Below are 19276 nucleotides of genomic sequence, written 5' to 3' on the forward strand. Positions count from 1 at the left end.
TTTTTTTTTTTTTTTTTTTTTGCGGTACGCGGGCCTCTCACTGTTGTGGCCTCTCCCGCTGCGGAGCACAGGCTCCGGACGCGCAGGCCCAGCGGCCACGGCTCACACGCCCAGCCGCTCCGTGGCATGTGGGATCTTCCCGGACGGGGGCATGAACCCGTGTCCCCTGCATCGGCAGGCGGACTCTCAACCACTGCGCCACCAGGGAAGCCCAATTATTATGTCTTTGAAGCAGGTCTTATAACCCAGTTTTCTGATGAAGAAACTTAAGCTTAGAGGTTGAATGGTTTTCCCAAGTTCCCCCAGCCAGTAAATGACAGATCTTCCTCAAAAAACAGTATCTCTTTCTACTGTTATTACCGATGTGTAGGTACTAAGGCCCAGAGAAGCAACATGGCGATCAAGGAGACAGTTGGTGGCAGGATGGAGACATCAACCTAAGTCCCCTAATTTGGAATTTATTACTCTTTGTGTTAAATTGTGTGTCCTCAGAGGCAAGGGGGCCCAGGAAAAGTAGGGGGAATATGCCAGGGGATAGGATTCCCAGTTCTACTTCTGGCCCTATGTACAAGGGGGAGACCTGACAAGATGTTCAGTTAAAAGAACAGACCACCCATCTCATCTGTCTGAGAACCTTCCAGACACTGAATCCACAATAATAGAAACAATTTTTCTCATTCTATCATGTCCCATCATCCCTCCCAGAATTCCTGAATCACTGGGATAATTCCATCCTATCGTAGGCAATACCAGCTGCTTGAGGACCTGTCTCATAGGCAATAAACAGGATGGGTGTTGTTACCCAGTTTGTGAAACAAGCAAGGAACTGTTGCAACGCATCCTCAAGTCCTGAAATCAGAAGGTTTTCAAACTTCCCAATACAATGAAATTCACTTTTTCTTGGAGCATTAATGTTAATCATATCATTCTAAGAACATGTTGGCTCAGTATTGCAAATAATTGCTGGAAATAATTGCAAATTATTGCCACACCTTCTGTAACATGACCCCCTCAAGTTGTCACATAAGAAGAAAAGTGAAATAGAGTTTTGTTGTGAATCTGTTCCCTTTGAAAACTGGCCCCTGCCTGCTGGTATAATCCCAGATCCTTTAGAGAAGACAGTGGCCTGCTGTGCATGCGTTTCATAATTTAATTTGTGGGGGGCCCAGGGGCACCCCTGCCACAATATCACTCCTCTAGTATTAGAGCTAGGAGTGACTTCAAGGACATCTAACCCAATTCCCTCATTACACAAATGGGGAAACTATGGTTCAGATAGGTTAAGTAACTTGCCCAAGGTCACTCAGCTGGTAAAAGACTCAGAAGTTGAAATCAATCAAGTAATCTTTCCAATAAATGACACTTTTAACCCATTATGAACTATTCTTCTAGAGTAAGTAACATCCCTTGAAAATGAGACCAAGAGAGAAGCTTTTCCCATCATAATTCTGGCAGAAGAAATGACTCTTCTATGGAAAGAACATAGAGGGAGTTGACTGGACACCATATGGGACTGAGCCACAGGACACCCAGTTCTAATATTTACATCCACACCACCAACTTTCAGGGTGACCTTGGATGACCCAAGACAAGTCCTTACATTTCAGGCATTCACTGATTTATCAATGAAATGGAGAATAAAACCTACTTTGCCTGTCTGGCTCACTGATTTGCCAGGAGAATTTTAAATATATGCATAGTTATGCAAATCTTTAAGCTCAAAAGTAGATTTTTATTACTCCTTGTGTCTGATAGAATAGATTTTAAGTCATTCTTTCCATAAACATTTACTAACTAAATGCCTGCTATCTGCAAGACACTGCTGAAGGCTGTGAGGGTTAGTGATGCCTCAGGGGATCTCTGGTCCCTGGCTGCTTATAGCCTTGATGAGGGGATAAGCATGTGCTTGCAGAACCACAGACAAAGTCAACACTTCTGCATGAGCAGAAGGTACGTGCTGAGGAGCACAGAGGAGGAAGGCTCACACCGAGGAGGGTTTGAGCTGAACCTTTAAATGGACAAAGACTCTGGAGAGAGGTAGGGAGGAGGAGTGGAGTCCGGCAAAGGGCATTCAGGACAGGGATGACTGTGGCAGCAAAGCTCACAAGGTATTTGAGGACAGGCGAATGAACTAGCAGTGGCAGATCAAGTTGGAAATACGGCTACATCATCAAGGAGCAAGCATATCATGCCAAGGAATGTGAATTTAGACTAGAAACCTAAGTTCTAGCTCTAGTTTCAGCTTCATCCCACTGTGTGGTCTTGGGGAAATCACTTCCCTTCTCTGGGCCTCAGTTTCCTCATCTGTGAATTGTGGGGAAGTAAATTAAATGACTTCTTAAGTCTCCTTCAGCTGGACCTTTTGATTCTGTAATTCTTTGTTTTTGCCCTGAGGCAATAGGGAGCCATGAAGCATCTTACAGCAGGAGAGAGACACAGTAATAGCTGTGCACTAATCAGGAGATTTTCAAGGGCGGCACAGTGCTCAAATGGAATGGTTGGGGATGATGCAGCTCTGGTAGAGAAATGAGGCTACATTTCATGAGCACATCAATCTAACTTGAAGGAGTAGGGTTTCAAAACTAGGGGTCAGCATGTAATCAGTGCCTGTGTAGTTGAAAAGATAAGCTGGTCAGAGGAGAGAGAAAATGAATTCTTTCTTATGAAATAAAATTGGCTTCTTAACCAAGCCACTTTGGGGCAGGAAACAATTTTCTAGAAACCAAGAAAAAAAAACCCAGCCACTCCTCTTCTCCCACAGCAAGTCCTGAGTTGGCAGTTTAGGGTTTTCCCTGTCTATGATGACATCACATTTGCTGGCATCTGGGCTTCCTGCCCATATGCATCACTTTGCAGGGAAACACGTAGCCATTAGGGTTCTGCTGGAGGAAGACCTCAGCTCCCATTCTCGGGCCTGCAATATTAGAAGCTTCGTCCCTCCTGAGGCCCCTGCTACCCCCTTGCAGGGTGGGGATGGGCGGAGCAGCCGATTCCCTGAGAAGCAGTGCATTTTCAGTTCCCTCTCCTCAAAGCTGACAGAATGAGTGACATCATTTCCCTTTCCTGCTTTTTCCATCTTGTCTGTTTAATCAGCCCAACTTGCTGCCATCCTCTCTCCTGAGATTTCCTCTGACGTACCTGGGTCCCCCAGAGTTAGCTAACCCCTCCCGCCCCCTGTCTACAAAGTGGGAGCCACTGGGAAAACCCTCTCATGGACATGGAGTCTGGGAACAAAACTCCAGACATGAACTTGAATTAAGTTTTCTCACCTAGGAGAATAAGGATGTACTCAATTCTCTTCCTTTTAATTCCATGAACGAGCGTGGAGTCTCCCATGTGCAGGCACTGAGCTGGATGACCCAAGAATGCCAGAAAGAACAGGCTTGGTCTCTTGGGACCTCTCAGGGGACCTCAGAGCATGATGAGGGGAACAGATGCTCTAATGTAGGAGTTCCCAATCTGGAAGAAGGCAGATGGGAAAAAGCCACATCTTATCTTTTCAATAACCTCTAATCAAAATTTAACTTTTTTTTAATTAAAAGGATAGGAAACAAATACAGACCACAATAGTATTAAATGGTGTCTGTGACTTTGCCATTGATAGAAATCACAGATATTTTGTATCCCATTATGGTCGTTTCAGATATCTCAACATATTTACAATCTTCACGACTTAGAAATGTCAGTAATTTGTAGGCCCACTGCTAGATCTTAATTAATGCATTAATAAAGAAGCACATTTATTATATAATACCCATTGTCATTTCCATATTTTGATAGCTGTATTTTAATAAAATTGGTTTCTTTTGCAATCCTATATATTTTATTTTATGCATTTAGAAACATTATTCTGAGTAGGGTCCATAGGCTTTGCTGGTGTGCCATGGCACATGAAAGGTTAATAGCCCTTGCTCTAATGGCAGACGCAAAGGCCCAGGGGTATGGCAACCATATCTTCTCAATTGTGACATGCAGTCTGAGAAGAATGAGGGATGATGGGAGTGTTTTTTACCAGGACTTCCCTGGAACAATTCTGGGTCTGTGTTCATCATAGGCATTGGGGGAAGGGAGTGCTGAGATGACTTCTGAAGGTTAAGGAGTATCTCTGGGAAGGTTTCTTGGAGAAAGTTCAGTTTGAGCAACACTTTGAAGAATTAATAATTTATGAGCTTTGGGGATGGAGAGACTGTGTCAGGAGCAGAAGGACCCTTGCTCCTTAAAATAAGAAAAGTTGCAACAAAATTCCTGAGACCAGAGAGCCTGTTGGTACCTGGAGGATGGTGCTCCTGTGGGTGTTGGGTAGGGAAGGGAGGTAGGTATTAAAAAAAGGTTGAAAAGAGTCAAAATGCAGTGAACTGTGAGCATCAATCTGAGGACGTTCCACTCCGAAACTTTTCATTTCTGAAGAATCAGTGAGTGTTTTCCTTTGGTAAGCTGCTCAGGATCTAGATACCATCACATGCATCCCAGGAACTCAACAGAATTGCTTACTGATGTGTTCCCCTAACTAAATTCAAGGCACTTTTTCATGTGCTGGTTCCCTGAAGAGACTGAGCTCTCTGATTGCCAATAACTCTCATACAAGACACCACTTCTAGCCACCCAGGCATAATCCCACCACCCCAGGTGTGACCACAGAGGGATGTCGTCTGCACTCTGCCTCAGGGGTACCTCATGTAGAGTACACCTGCTCTCCTTGGGCTAGGTGTGGGGGATGTTTTAGAGGTGTCAAGTAGGTGAGGAAGAGGAGGTGAAGTTGGTACTTCTTGAGTTCTTTCTCCCCACCCACAGGGCCGCAGGACCACATGGTTCCCAAGAGAGCTGGGGTCCAGTTTAGCATGATAGCCAAAGGGCTGGTAGCCCAAGAGTGGAATGGGAGGCACTAATGCTTCAGGCTTCAGGACATAAAGTTAAGGACCATAAAACAACAATTGTGCAAAATTGAAACCCAAGCCAGGGAGGCCAGACAGAGGGGAAAACTGAATCTTTGCTATGGGCTAGAGACGGGGTCATTAGCAAGGAATGTCCTGGAGGATAAGAGGAAGCCAGAGAGATTCCTAAAGCCAAACAGCAAAGCCGTAGGCTTCCTCCAAGAGGCCGAGAGTAAGCTGCCTAGAGGACAGCTGGGGTTGCCTTTGTGGCAAGCATGCATTCATTCATGCAAAGAATATTTATTTACTGAGTGCAGCCATTCACAAAGTAGCTGTCCTGAGGAGCTCAATCTGGAGAGAGGAGATGGACGCCAAGATGTCTCTGACTTGTCAAAAACTGGAAAATCACTCTGGGTCCCAGGAGCACAAATGAGGATGGGGGTGGAGGTGAATAGGAAGAAGCAGGAGGAAGACTGTTTCTGCCCTGGCGGTGGGACTATGGTTCTCGGGAAGTTAAGTCTAGGCTGGGGCAGAGCTAGGACAGCAGCAGAATGTGGCCACAGGCTCTTCTGTTGTTCGCTTATGGCACTTACCACATGCCAGGCACTAAGTACTTCGTGAAATATTAACTCACTTGATCTTCAGGCAACCCTTAAGGTAGGGACGATTTTTCCCTTCATTTTCCAAAATAAGGAAACTGAGGCATAGAGTCTTCTTAGAGCATCTAGAAAGTGACCAGAGAGAGACATCCAGACCAAAGGTGTGGTGAGTCAAACTTATCTCCTGGTATGAAAGCTGGATTTTGAACCCTCTCCTGGTCCTGGTGCCTGAATCAAGCCTGTGCCTGCACAGAAAATGTCTCTTTCACAACCTTCAGTCTCCACTGACGGTGGTTCCATGGTAGAGGCCTGAGACTGGGCTAATTGAATATCTTTCAGTAACAGAACTGCAAGTAGATACTATCTCTAGAACTCATAATAACTTTTTAAGAATATATCCTCCCCAAAACTCCTTGACCAAACATGATTTGCTGACCCCTGAGTCTACCTCCAGGAATGATCAGTTGGCTTCTGCCACTGACCAGAGGCATTTGTTCACAGCTGCAGGGGACATCAAGTGATTTGGATGCAACAGGGATTGTGCTAGGTGTGAACAAAGCAAGGTTCAGGTAGAGTCAAGGGAAGAATTTCACACTGGCCTGAGTCTGTGACAGAGGAAGAGCATGGGCAGAAGAGCCTTCAGGGGGTGGGCTGAGTAGCAGGAGAATCAGGAAGGCTGCTTGGAGCCTGGCTGACCGCACAGAAACTGCAAGCACCCCTGTGAGGGGGCTCAGCTGAGAGTCTCCTGGAGGTGCAGGCCCGGAAGGCAGCACACTTTGCCTTGTCTCACTTGCTAGTTTAGAAAAACATGTAAGAGGAAGGCTTTCCCAAAACAACAGTGTTTTATGGGAAATAAGATTAGAAAAGTTGAAAATCACTAAATAGTAACAACCATCATTTTAATGAGCACCTACTCTATACCTACTACCCAGCTACTGTAAATGGTACCTTGAATCCTTATAACAATCCATGAGGCAGCTATCTCCTTAATTTGTGCACATGTGGAAAGGGAGGCTCAGGTTAAGTATATTGCCCAAAATCACACAGTAAGTGGCAAGACCAGGATTTCACACAAACCTATCCTCTTATCCATTTGGCCAAACTTTTGGGCAAGTCCGTGGTTCTAAGAGAAAGGCCGCCCTGAGCCTGTGTGGCTGTCAGTGATCTGCTTTGGAAGACGGAAGGGGGATAGAATGTCCTCCAGGAGGAACCCAGACTCGCCTGGGCCAGGAATATCCTGTGACACATTCAGAAGTCAGCCTCTGCTTCTTTGCTCTGTGTTGGTCCATAAATTTGTGTGTACCTTCACAGGCTTGTTGCCGGCAAGTCCAGGCCCCTTTTTATGCACCTGGGTTTAAAGATCTGTGTTGCTGGCGTACAGTGTAGCAACTTGGGCTCTGGGTTAGAGAACTTGGCCCAAACAAAGCAAGCTCCCCCAGCAGCAAGGGGAGGGAGCACTGGAGCCAGGAAGATCAGACCTGGGTTCACTTTCTGGACCTGCCATCCCTCAGCCATGTGACCTCAGGCAAGTCCTCCCACCTCCCCGAGCCTGGGATGGTGGATGAGACCTACAACGTCCTCAGCTCCTCTGAGACTTAAGTGAGCTCATATACATAAAGTACCCGCATGGTCCCGCCACAAGCTATAGATTCCCTCCCCTTGCACCTGAGCGGTGGAAGATGTGCTCTAGATTTCTCAAGGGCTCCTCCTAGGGGCTAATCAAGGACTCAGAAGGTATGGTTTGGGAGTGAATTTTATACTTGGTTCCTTAGCAGGTATTTATGAAGCACCAGCTCTGTGAAAACAAAAACAAAAAATAACAACACCAAGAACAAAAAGCACAACTCTGTGCCAGGCCCTCTGTGGACTACACAAGAGCCAGGACACATTCTTCAAGTCTGGAAGGAGAGCAAGGACAGGTAGACGAGTGAAATGGTGAAAGTGAAGTAAGCAGGCAGGAGATATGCGGGTGGGGCTTCTTCTCCGTCAGTAGTGCTTCCTCCCCCTCCCTCTCCTGCTCTATCTCCTCCTCCTCTACTTTACAACCATTGATACAACATATTTCTTTCCTGCAGATACAGCTCCTTATGCCAGTAAAACTCCTCTTCTCTTGTCCACCATGCATTCAAGGTGGGGTAGAACACCTGCGTTGGGTATTGTTAAAAGATAAACTGATGTGGGCTTCCCTGGTGGCGCAGTGGTTGAGAGTCCGCCTGCCGATGCAGGGGACGCGGGTTCATGCCCCGGTCCGGGAAGATCCCACGTGCCACGAAGCGGCTGGGCCTGTGAGACATGACCGCTGAGCCTCTGCATCCGGAGCCTGTGCTCCACAATGGGAGAGGCCACAACAGTGAGAGGCCTGCGTACCGAAAAAAATAATAATAATAAAATAAACTGATGCATATTAATTTTTTTTTACCATTTTATTTCAGCAAAAATCTATTGGAATCTGCAGCACCAAACCGGAAGTGGTTAGGAGCTCTCTGCGATCAGAAGCCTGGAAGGACTTATAGAGAGAAGGTGAGGAAGCAAAGAAAGGAAGCTATTTGATTGGCTACAGCTTAAAGCCTAGTTGGGTGTTTGTGATTGGTCCTTAGCATTTTGATTTCATAACCTTGAAGCGTTTATGTGCTTAGATTTGGTTTGCTTACACAGACCCACCAGGGCATTACAGCCACCTAAGGGTAACGGTCTCCTTGTTTAATTAAACAAATCCCAGTTCCACAACTAACTGCGTGACCCTCAGTGTGCTGTTGAACCTTGCTAAGCTTCAGACCTCATCATCAGTGTAATTGGGTTGTTAATAATCTTTCCCGTACAGGATTATCGTGAGGAGGAAAGGAGAAAACGAAAGAAGTTTTCACCTTGGTGCCTGGTGCATAATAAGTGCTCAACACCTGTACACTGTTGTTGACATTAAAGTTCATCCTGGAACCGGGTTGCCGGGATTGGAAGCCTGGCTCTGCTGCTTATGAGCTCTGCGACTTCAGGTGTTAACTTCTGTGCCCAGGTTCTTCCTTAAGGTTTAATGATCTGTATTGCTAACATTCAAAGAGGGGCCCTTTTTCATTTTATTTCATTCTCACTTTTATAGGACTGTCATGAAAATTAAATGAAATATATATTCATAATATATTACATTATGTATATTTCTTAGACGACTGTCTGGCATGTAGAAAGCACTATATGAATGTTTGCTGTTATTATCGTTTTAATGCATCCAGATCGCGTATTCATAAAATGTGAATTTAACACTTACTAAGTGCCAGGCGGTGAAGAAACTGAACTATCCTCATGGAGCTTACATTTGAGTGGAGAAACAGATAATAATAAAATAGGATGCTGGGGAAGCAGGAAAGGGGTATAAGATGGGCTGAAGGTGGAAATGGGGGTCTTTTTTTTTTTTTTTTTTTTTGCGGTACGCGGGCCTCTCACTGTTGTGGCCTCTCCAGTTGCGGAGCACAGGCTGCGGATGTGCAGGCTCAGCGGTCATGGCTCACGGGCCCAGCCGCTCCGCGGCATGTGGGATCTTCCCAGACCGGGGCACGAACCCGTGTCCCCTGCATCAGCAGGCGGACTCTCAACCACTGCGCCACCAGGGAAGTCCGGTGGGGGGATCTTTTTTAAAATAAATTTATTTATTTTATTTATTTTTGGCTGAGTTGGGTCTTCGTTGCTGCACACAGGCTTTCTCTAGTTGCCGTGAGTGGGGGCTACTCTTCTTTGGTGCACAGCCTTCTCATTGCCGTGGCTTCTCTTGCTGTGGAGCACCGGCTCTAGGTGCACGGGCTTCAGTAGCTGTGGCACACAGGCTCCGTAGTTGTGGCGCATGGGCTTAGTTTCTCCGCGGCATGTGAGATCTTCCCGGACCAGGGATTGAACCCACGTCCCCTGCATTGGCAGGCGGATTCTCAACCACTGCGCCACCAGGGAAGCCCCGGAAATGGGGTCTTAATGTTTAAATAGTATACCTTTTGAGTAAAGGCCTGAAGGAGATGGAGGTGTAAGCCACGTAGGTGTCTGTGGGAAGCACACCTTGGGGAGTCACAGAAGATGAGAAATGCTCTAATGAAGCTTGTCCTGCCATCATCCAGCCGGCTCAGGATGAACATCCAGCCAAGTCTCCTTGGGAAGGTTGAGTCCTCCACAAACAACTTTGCTTCCTCTTAATAGTCTATTAATCCCATTCGTGCATAACATTGGAGTGTCTTTTTAATCCTACCTTAGCTTACATGTGTATACACACAAATCACAAAGGCCCTAAGGTGGGGACATGCCTGGTATGTTTGAAAAACACGAAGTAGGCCAATGTGGTAGGGTGGTACTGAGCCTGGACAAGAAGTAGTGGACACAGTAAGAGGAAAGGGAGTTGGGAAGGCATTGTGTGCAGATATGAGGGCTTCTTAGGCCATCGTAATGCTCCGGCTTTTAAATGATAGCACAGGAGTCAGTATCCACATTACAGACAACTAAGGGTAAAAGAAATGTAGTGACCTGCCCCGGGCAAGTCATGGCAGACTTGGAACCAGACTGTGATTCCTGACTTGGAAGTCTTTACACTACACGTGCAGCCTCCCACCCTGCTGATGCTAGAGGGGACTTCGCCTCACTTGTAACTCACAGCAACACTTGCAGACTGGTGCTATTATCTCCATTTTACAGAAGAGGACATTGAGACTTAGAGACAGTAAGTAATTCACTCAAAGTCACATAGGATTGGAACCAGGTCCGTCTGACTTCAGAGGTCCTGCTCTGTCCACTAAAACACATTCTGTGAAATCTCTTTCCCAGGTCGGAATAAAGAAAAGTTGCTTCAGCCAGCCAGTTACAGTATAGATTCTGACCCAGGATAGTACATGTAAAGCACTTATTTCAGCATCTGGCACATGCAGGTGCTCAATAAGTATCAGTTGTTATCGTCATTAACCATCTGAGGACTGTCCACCTGGAAATTAGTGCCCATTTTGGCCAGAACCCCTCTACCGAGAATCCCCCCTGCCTTGGGCTGCACTCATTCAGCATTGTCACCATGACAACCATCCCTTTGTCAGAAACACCCTCTCTCCAACCCCACATACATACCCATGCGGGAGGGACTTAGGGTCAGAAAAGACATCTAGGTTGGGAGCAGCTAGAAAGGAATGAGAGAGAGAAAGAGGTGTAAGCAGATTTTGGCAGGAAAAAGCTCTTTGCAGGAAAGAGCTGTCTTCTTTGTCTTGTCACCAACCTTAACCCAGGCACCCCAATGCTCTACTCATTTCCCTAGCCCACCTTTCAAATCTTTTGATCACCCAGTACTTTGCCTAACTTGTTGATCCTTTCCGTAGATCAAAGAAATAGAAATGAAGAATAGGTAATCAACAGATGACCAGATCTCTTCCCCAGCTTCCCCTTCAGTAATCTTGTGAACAAACTTTGTGAACAAAATAGCATCTAAAGAAAAATCAGGAGAAGTCGACGAGCCTGCACACAGTGGGGGATGGCGGTGACTCTGACGCCCTAACCCAGTGATACACTGAGATTACTTCCCTGTTTCCCTTTAAAAGCTTTCACGTCCGCGCAGAACCTTTGGAGGTGGTTTCTGGGGGATGCTGAGTCCATCTCTCCAGATTGCCAGCATTCTGACTGAAGGCACATTTCCTTTCTATCAACATTTGTGAGTATTGATTTTGTAGAGCAGTGGGACCCAATTTCAATAACAGAGAGACAGAGAGAAAACACAGAAACACAGAGAAAGAGAGATCAGAAATGGAGTGGTAGCAAGAAGGAGTCATGATCAGAAGCCCTGTGTTCATCCTCTTGATCATTATGTGGAGGACAGGGTGCTGGATGGAGTCCAGTTTGAAACCCTTGGTACTAACTCACTTTGGGACACTGAGTAAATTTTTATCCCTCTCTAGGTCTCAGTTTCCCCATCTGTTTCTGTTCTTTAAGGCCCTTTTAATTCTAATAGTCACCATTCATGGTTCCTTCTCCCTGAATCAGAAGACACTTCCACTAATTGGTAAAGAACAGAGTTTATTCAAAAAATCAGTCAGTACAATATGCACTACAGGATACCACTTAGATCACATCACAGACACGATATAGACAAGTTCACAATAAATTAGGGGGAAGGTCACCCTCTTCCTCCAGGATGGCCCGCAGGACCTTTCGACAGACATATTTCATATAAATATGACAGTAGACTGCTTGGATAATTTCAGGTGGAATCAGACAGCCTGGGCCCAGCCAGTGAGACTTGTAGCTACAGGGTAAGATGTGCTCAAACCTAGATTTTTCCCCTACAATACCTCAGCCCCAGAGAAGAGAATTCCAAATGGGCAGGAAGGTTTCCTCAAAAAGACCCAATTTGCATAAAAATGGAGCCTTACCCATCTCCCTCCCCTTCAAAGTTGGCTGTCTCCCACTGGAAACCTCTCAGGGGCTGTTCATCCCCCAAACTTAGGTTTCTTGTCTTGAGGCAGCAGAAGTTCCTTGGTGATTCTTGTCAATCCAGGCTAGCAAGACGTCAAGCTCTCCCAGAGACTTAATGGCAGCAGACCGGACCTCCAACTGAAACCACGGAAATCATCTTAAGAACCTGCCTTTCTAGACCGTGTCATAGTTTTCTTTTTTTTTTTTTTTTTTTTTTGCGGTATGCGGGCCTCTCACTGTTGTGGCCTCCCCCGCTGCGGAGCACAGGCTCCGGACGCGCAGGCTCCGGACGCGCAGGCTCAGCGGGCCCAGCCGCTCCGCGGCACATGGGATCCTCCCAGACCGGGGCACGAACCCGTATCCCCTGCATCGTCAGGCGGACTCTCAACCACTTGCGCCACCAGGGAGGCCCTAGACCGTGTCATAGTTTTCAAATCACTTTCCCCACGTTCTGGTCCCCATGAGGTTTGCTTTTTATTCAACCATTATATCTGCAGGGCATACAGACCTCAAATTATTTTCTTAATAGGTGACCTAAATTGCTTTCTACAAACAAGCAGTTAAATCATGTCAGCAACTTATAAACAAAATGAAAAGGTCTTCATTCTTTGCCCTCTGTTTCTCTTTTTCCTATATTTCCCTATATTCTTATATTAAAATATAGAAAATGTATATATAGAAAATATAGAAAATATATTCCTATATTTTCCAAGTTGAAAAAAACAACTTGCTTTTCTGGCAGTTCTGCTTACTTTCCTGTTCACATCAGTTTGCTTTAGTGCTTCTGCTCTCCCAGAAAGCTGCAATCCCAGAGGTGCCCAGCAGTGGGTGGGTGGGTGGGGGGAGAAGGTGGTGCCTCCACCAGACAAATTAAAGCACTGAAGCCCCTAAGGATGTGTCCTACCCAATGTGACACAGCCGGTTGGTAGAAGAGCTGAACTGGAACCCAAGTCTCCTGACTTATTCCAGCTCTTCCTCAGCAGAATAGGAGATGGTAAGATCCAAAAGCATGTCCTGTGGAGCCAGATGGCATGGGATCGAGCCCTACCTCCATCACTTAGTTGCAGTATAAAACTTAGTTAAGTTACTTAACCTGTTTGTGCCTTGCTTTCCTAACTTATCAAATGCAGATAATGGCTCATAGCATTGTTGTGAGGAATAAGTGTGTTAATACATTTAGTGTGCTTAGAACAAGACCTGGCTCATAGGAAGAACAATATGAGTTTCAGCCATTGTTATATTATCCTATGGAGCCTCTCCACAAAGAAGCAGAGGTCTGACCCCCCAGCTCCTTGTTATTCAAAGCACTGTCATAATTTGGGAGTGTGGTTGAAACACAGACCTACCAGCCAGAACCTGCATTTTAACAGAATCTCTAAATGATGCACGTAAGAAACACTGCTTCTAACTCCACCTCTACATGAGGTGTGCGTTCAACATCTGCACCTACGTGAGAAGCACTATTCTTCATCACCACACAGGATGCTGATGTCAGTTACTGGCCACAGTGACACCCAGCAGGTAGCATGTTTCATGTATAACAGCTTACAGTTCTCTGGAGATCTTTGCTCCCTCTGTTATGACCCCCATCTTAAACAGTATGTGCTTTCCCTCAAAACTTAACATAGGTCTGATATGTGAGGGCATAAGAAAATGCTGGAAGGATGATAGGGAAGGGGAGCCCAGGAAACTAGCAGATGAGGTAAGACCAACACACTCTTTGCAGACACAGAATTGGGCAGACCCGCAATAAATACTGTTGAGTAATCATTAATCATTAGAGAAATGCAAATCAAAACTACAATGAGATATCATCTCACACCAGTCAGAATGGCCATCATCAAAAAATCTAGAAACAATAAATGCTGGAGAGGGTGTGGAGAAAAGGGAACCCTCTTGCATTTTTGGAGGGAATGTAAATTGATACAGCCACTATGGAGAACAGTATGGAGGTTCCTTAAAAAACTAAAAATAGAGCTACCATATGACCCAGCAATCCCACTACTGGGCATATTCCCTGAGAAAACTATAATTCAAAAAGAGACATGTACCAAAATGTTCATTGCAGCTCTATTTACAATAGCCAGTACGTGGAAGCAACCTAAGTGTCCGTCGACAGATGAAAGGGTAAAGAAGATGTGGCACATATATACAATGGAATATTACTCAGCCATAAAAAGAAATGAAATTGAGTTATTTGTGGTGAGGTGGATGGACCTAGAGACTGTCATACAGAGTGAAGTAAGTCAGAAAGAGAAAAATCAATACCGTATGCTAACACATATATACGGAACCTAAGAAAAAAAAGTGGTCATGAAGAACCTAGGGGCAAGACGGGAATAAAGACACAGACCTACTAGAGAATGGACTTGGGGAGGGGGAAGGGTAAGCTGTGACAAAGTGAGAGACTGGCATGGACATATATACACTACCAAACGTAAAATAGATAGCTAGTGGGAAGTAGCTAGCATGGCACAGGGAGATCAGCTCGGTGCTTTGTGACCACCTAGAGGGGTGGGATAGGGAGGGTGGGAGGGAAGGAGATGCAAGAGGGAAGAGATATGGGAACATATGTACATGTATAGCTGATTCTCTTTGTTATAAAGCAGAAACTAACACACCATTGTAAAGCAATTATACTCCAATAAAGATGTTAAGATAAATAAATACTGTTGAGTAAATGAATGAATTTGAATGGAGAGGAGGCTGCCCAATCAGGCTCTGACATTCCATTTCCATCTTCCCCATCCTCTTCCCTTCCCTTACCTGATCGTAGTTGTCATGGATGATTCTGGTTGCATTGGTGGCCTCCTGCCTGCAGTGACACAACCTCTGCTCCTGCTGTGATCAAGCGGAGACAGCACCCATCAGAGCACCTTTCCACCCCAGCTCACTCTCACCGCCACCTCCCGCGTGAGGAGTGATAGTTCTCCTTCCTCCCAAGGTGAGAGTCAGGTGAGTAAACCCAGGTTGGGGCAGAAGCGGGCAGTAGGGTCTGCGTGTAGAGTCACCCTGCACTTACCCAGGGCTGGAAAGGCCTGGAGAGTAGGTTCCAAGTCTGTGTGTCACACCACCCAGTACAGCGTTAGGTAGGCACTCAATGAATATGTTGGGCCAGTTAATTAAATAATTGGTTAAATGAATCTTAATGTACGTGGGATAGGGCTCATGACCTCTTCTAACAATTTTAGAACCCAAGGCACGGAGAGGTGAAGTAACTTGCCATAAAGTTACAAAGGAAATCTTTGGCAGAGATGGGGCCAGAGCCCAGGTTTTCTCCTGGTCTAAGTTTTTCTTGGTTTGTTTGGGTTTGGTTTTATTTCTGAGGCTTGTTTTAATACATCACAATGAATGAATAGGTGATCCTTAGGAGAGGCTATACCAGGGAACCACCCAGAGGTTAATAGGTATGGAAACTGTTTCTGGCCCCAAAGGGCCAGAAACAAAGAAACTAGGGGTATGCCTGTGATAAGCCCGGAATCCTCAGTATGCCTCTCTCACAGGCCAGCCCCAGCATCACTTAAAGGATGCTTTGAAATAAGTTGGTCACCACAGGAAGATTATCCATGAGGAAACTGGGTCTAATGAGGAGGAAGCCCTGGACAAGGAGGGACCACTGGAAGAGGCTCCCAACAGCTCTCCCCATGGGCGACAGGGCAGGGAATTTCCATTGAGTCCAGGATCCATTTCAGAACACTGACTGGGGCCAGTATGTCCTGGGCTTTCCCTGGGACAGACAGAAAGCAGATGCAGCTGGTGACTCACACATTGCTGTAGAGTCTTCTGCATGTAGAGGAAAGAGTTGGCAATGCTGCTGATTTTTCTCAAGATTTGGGGGCTCAGCTCCTGATGGTCCTTGAACACCCTGTCCACGTAAAATGCCAGGAGGTTCTTGGTCACGCAGCACACATCTAAGGGCTACAGACACAAATTAGGGAAAGCCCCAGAGGCCCTCTTCTCTTACTATCTTAGAGACCAAAGCAGCCTGCTTGGGTAGGGGCAAGAAGGAGTGAGATAACTAGAAGTCATTTTTTTTAATTCATATTGGTCTCAGAGGGTCCTCTTAACCACACCAAAGCTACCTTATGACAAAGGCACCAAGGAGAGATTGTGGCTCTTACCCTCTTTTTACATGGCCAGGAGATATATTCACACGGATGAAGCCCAGTCAGAGTCTAGAATTCTCTCTACAGCATCTCCAACATGTCATCTCTAACTTCGGCTTAACCACTTCCATCAGACACCTCCCTTTTGAAAGGACCAATGTCTGAGCAGCTTTCTTGAAAAGTACTTCCTTACATTATGCTGAAGTCTGCCTCTCTGGAACATCTCCTAGCCACCAACATGTGTTTATTCGATGGCTATTGCATGTCAGGCCTGTGCTGGGCACATACTCCTTCCTGTGTAATGACACTGTGTTTATCCTGGCCACCCTGCTCAGCTCTCCTCCAGTCTGTCCCTTTTTTTTTTTTTTTTTTTTGCGGTACGCGGGCCTCTCACTGTTGCGGCCTCTCCCATTGTGGAGCGCAGGCTCCGGACGCGCAGGCTCAGCGGCCATGGCTCACGGGCCCAGCCGCTCCGCGGCATGTGGGATCTTCCCGGACCGGGGCACGAACCCATGTCCCCTGCATCGGCAGGCGGACTCTCAACCACTGCGCCACCAGGGAAGCCCCCAGTCTGTCCTTTTTAAACTTCAGGGATCACTTAGATGGAGCTGAGATGTGCAAGAATGGAAACTGACAGCTGCAGAAATGCACACATCGGGGCAGGTCCTCCTCAGGCAGAGTGCAGCTCTCCCTAAGGGAAAGCTCCCGACTTCCCCAGGCACAGTTTAAAGCAGATGGCCAGGCAGAGTTTCCTTCTAGCAGTTTGCACTCAGCCCTGAGAGCCAGAGCAGGAGATTTATGGCTCAGTCTGAGAAGGGAAGTGGCTACAGCCAGTGGTGCATTTATCTTCATTAGCATTAAAGCAGCAAAGCCTCCTTGGCCCGACAGGCAGATTTTCTGACTTGGAAACTCACCTTGCAACACAAAAACCCTCCTTTTCCTCTGCTCCTGCTAATTCCCTTAAACCAACAGGGCAAAAAGTTGCAACCTTTGTTTTATCAAGGGTGGGGGGAGGGGAGAAATATGGCAAAGACCTGCATCCTCATTGACCCCTTTCCTTATGCCACATCAGCTATTTCTAGACCTTGAGAGAACAAAGAATCTGGAGACAGAGGCATGAGACTTGGGAGGTCTATTCCTGGCTCAACCACTAACTAGTCATTCTTTCTCCCAAGATGTTAATTTGGTCACTTGAAAATGATGGTTTTGGAACAAATGGCCTTTTGGGTCCCTTCCAGCTATCATACCCTCTGAGTCTCTTATACCATTGGCTGGAATAGTATTTAGGAAGTGGCTCCATGTGTTTACCATAAATAAATCAGGCCTAATACTGCCTAGAAGAATTATCTCGTGCAGAGAAGCCCAAGGAAAAAGTAAATCTTTGTGGATGTACCTTACACTCTGTCACATAAAAGCCTGAAAGAACTGGATCTTTCTAGAATGCTTACAAGGATTAGAGGAGCACACTTTCAAAGGCACTTCTCAGTGGCCCCTTCTGTAAAGTGAATTAACACCTCATAAGCCAACAGTTTTGTAACACACTCTCACCACCTCTCTCTGGACAAGTAGACTAATCCCCTCCCTGCTTTCGTGCCTCAAGCTGGCAGTTGTAAAGAACATCACCAGACTGTCTAAAAGACTTTGTGGTCATACAGTCTTTGGCTCAAAAACCTGCAGGGACTCCCTATGGCCGCACAGTGCAGCCAAAAAAGAAAAAAAAAGAAGGCCGGGGCTCAGCCATTCAGTTTCTATTTTGGCCTGGCTTTCAAGGTTCTTGGTAAAATGACTCCAACGTATTTGTCCACTTCATTCTTTTTTTTTTTTTTTAATTAGTTTCTGCTTTATAACAAAGTGAATCAGTCATACATATACATCTGTTCCCACATCCCCTCCTCTCTTGTCCACTTCATTCTCTTCCACTTGCCTTCATGTCCCTCACACCACGAGCCTGGTTGTCTCTTATTTTTTTCGGCTGTGCCGCGCGGCTTGCAGTATCTTAGTTCCCTGACCAGGGATTGAGCCTGCACGCTCAACAGTGAAAGCACAGGGTCCTAAACACTGGAATGCCAGGGAATTCCCCCTGGTTGCATCTATGTCCCCTGACATGTATCCATTGATTTTACATATGCACTCTCCCCAAACCCTTCCATCTCTTTTAGCCACTAACCCCAAGCCTACTCAGCTTTTAAGTCACTGCTCATTTTCTCAGCTTCCCCATGAAACCTTCCAGAGTCACCCTAAGCCCTAGACATCCTGTCCCATTTGAGCGTGTGGCACCCCAATCACTCCCTGGGTGAACACCCTCCCATGGAGTTCAAGGTGACTGAGACACGAGTGCGCCCCCACACATCAGTTGACATGTGAGAAGCCGGAGCATCAGAGTTCACTGGAGGTTAGGAAAGAGAAGAGCACAGGGTGAGGATTGCTCCCTCAGCCCTGCACCACTTCACCGTAAAAATGACAATAGAGGAACGAGCAGACACAGGCCAATACCTTAATGCTGTGCAGGGTCTCCAATGTGGACAGGATGGTGACATTTTGGAAGGTGTCCTTAGCTTGCTGTGGAGGAAAACATAAGAACAGACACAAGCAGTGAGTACTCTACATTCTCCGGAGACACAAAGGTAAAGAGAAAGAACTGGCTCTCCACGTTAAGATGTAAAGTGAAGCACCGCCCCCTCCGCCCACACCTTCACCTCAAACCTGTACTCACAATGGCGTTTTTGATCCCTTGGAAACTCTCCTCCATACGGCGCATGTCCATGGAAATCAGACATCTCCTGAGACCTCGGGCATGCGCTGAGCACAGAAAGAGCATCACACCCAGGAGGCAGAGAGAAACACACTGTGCCTGCATGTCCTACAGGAAGGGATGAAGTCAGCTTTCCAGCCAAGAGTGAAGAGCAAGGAAAGAGACCCCAACTGAGTTCCCCTCTGGACCTCGCGGGGCAGGCCAGATGGCAACCGAGAAAACAGGACTCAGTACCTCAGCCTGTGGACCTTGGGGCATGTGTCTCCTTCTCTGGATTTTTTTTTTAAATCAATTCAATGAGCCCTTCCCTGTCCCTCCTGCCCCCGCTCCACCCCTAGAGAGGCTGATCCAGTGCTCTCTCAACTCCCAGGGAGTAAATTCGTGTGTAAATCACTCTCATGACTCAACACGGCTCACTTTTCAACAGGGGTGAGAAGCATTGTTTTTAATAAATTAAATAGGAAAAACAGGGTTGGTAATATGCCCTAGGAGTTACGCAACAGATCTGAAAAATTATAAAAGCACATTTTG

At 46.3% G+C, this 19276-nt stretch overlaps 1 protein-coding gene across 1 annotated transcript; it reads right to left on the reverse strand.

The window, feature by feature from the left end:
* Positions 1–11536: 11536 nt before the first annotated feature.
* On the reverse strand, positions 11537–19064 carry IL19 (interleukin 19). Its single transcript, XM_060088423.1, has 6 exons — positions 18980–19064; positions 18707–18853; positions 18487–18552; positions 15653–15805; positions 14654–14728; positions 11537–12025 (listed from the first exon to the last, which is right to left on the reverse strand). The coding sequence occupies exons 1-6, from the start codon at positions 19001–19003 to the stop codon at positions 11915–11917; spliced, it is 576 nt and encodes a 191-aa protein (XP_059944406.1). The 5' UTR covers positions 19004–19064; the 3' UTR covers positions 11537–11914.
* Positions 19065–19276: the final 212 nt, after the last annotated feature.

This window comes from Mesoplodon densirostris, chromosome 2, assembly GCF_025265405.1.
Source record: "Mesoplodon densirostris isolate mMesDen1 chromosome 2, mMesDen1 primary haplotype, whole genome shotgun sequence".
Taxonomy (NCBI): Eukaryota; Metazoa; Chordata; class Mammalia; order Artiodactyla; family Ziphiidae; genus Mesoplodon; species Mesoplodon densirostris.

Bases quoted from the DNA above. Each gene is read 5' to 3' on its own strand.
- IL19 (XM_060088423.1), bottom strand. From the start codon at position 19,003: ATGCCCCAAGGTCCACAGGCTGAG. The intron at 18,854-18,979 runs GTACTGAGTCCT...CCCTTCCTGTAG, and splicing joins CCCAAGGTCCACAGGCTGAG to GACATGCAGGCACAGTGTGT. The intron at 15,806-18,486 runs GTATTGGCCTGT...TTGTGTCTGTAG, and splicing joins AGACCCTGCACAGCATTAAG to CCCTTAGATGTGTGCTGCGT.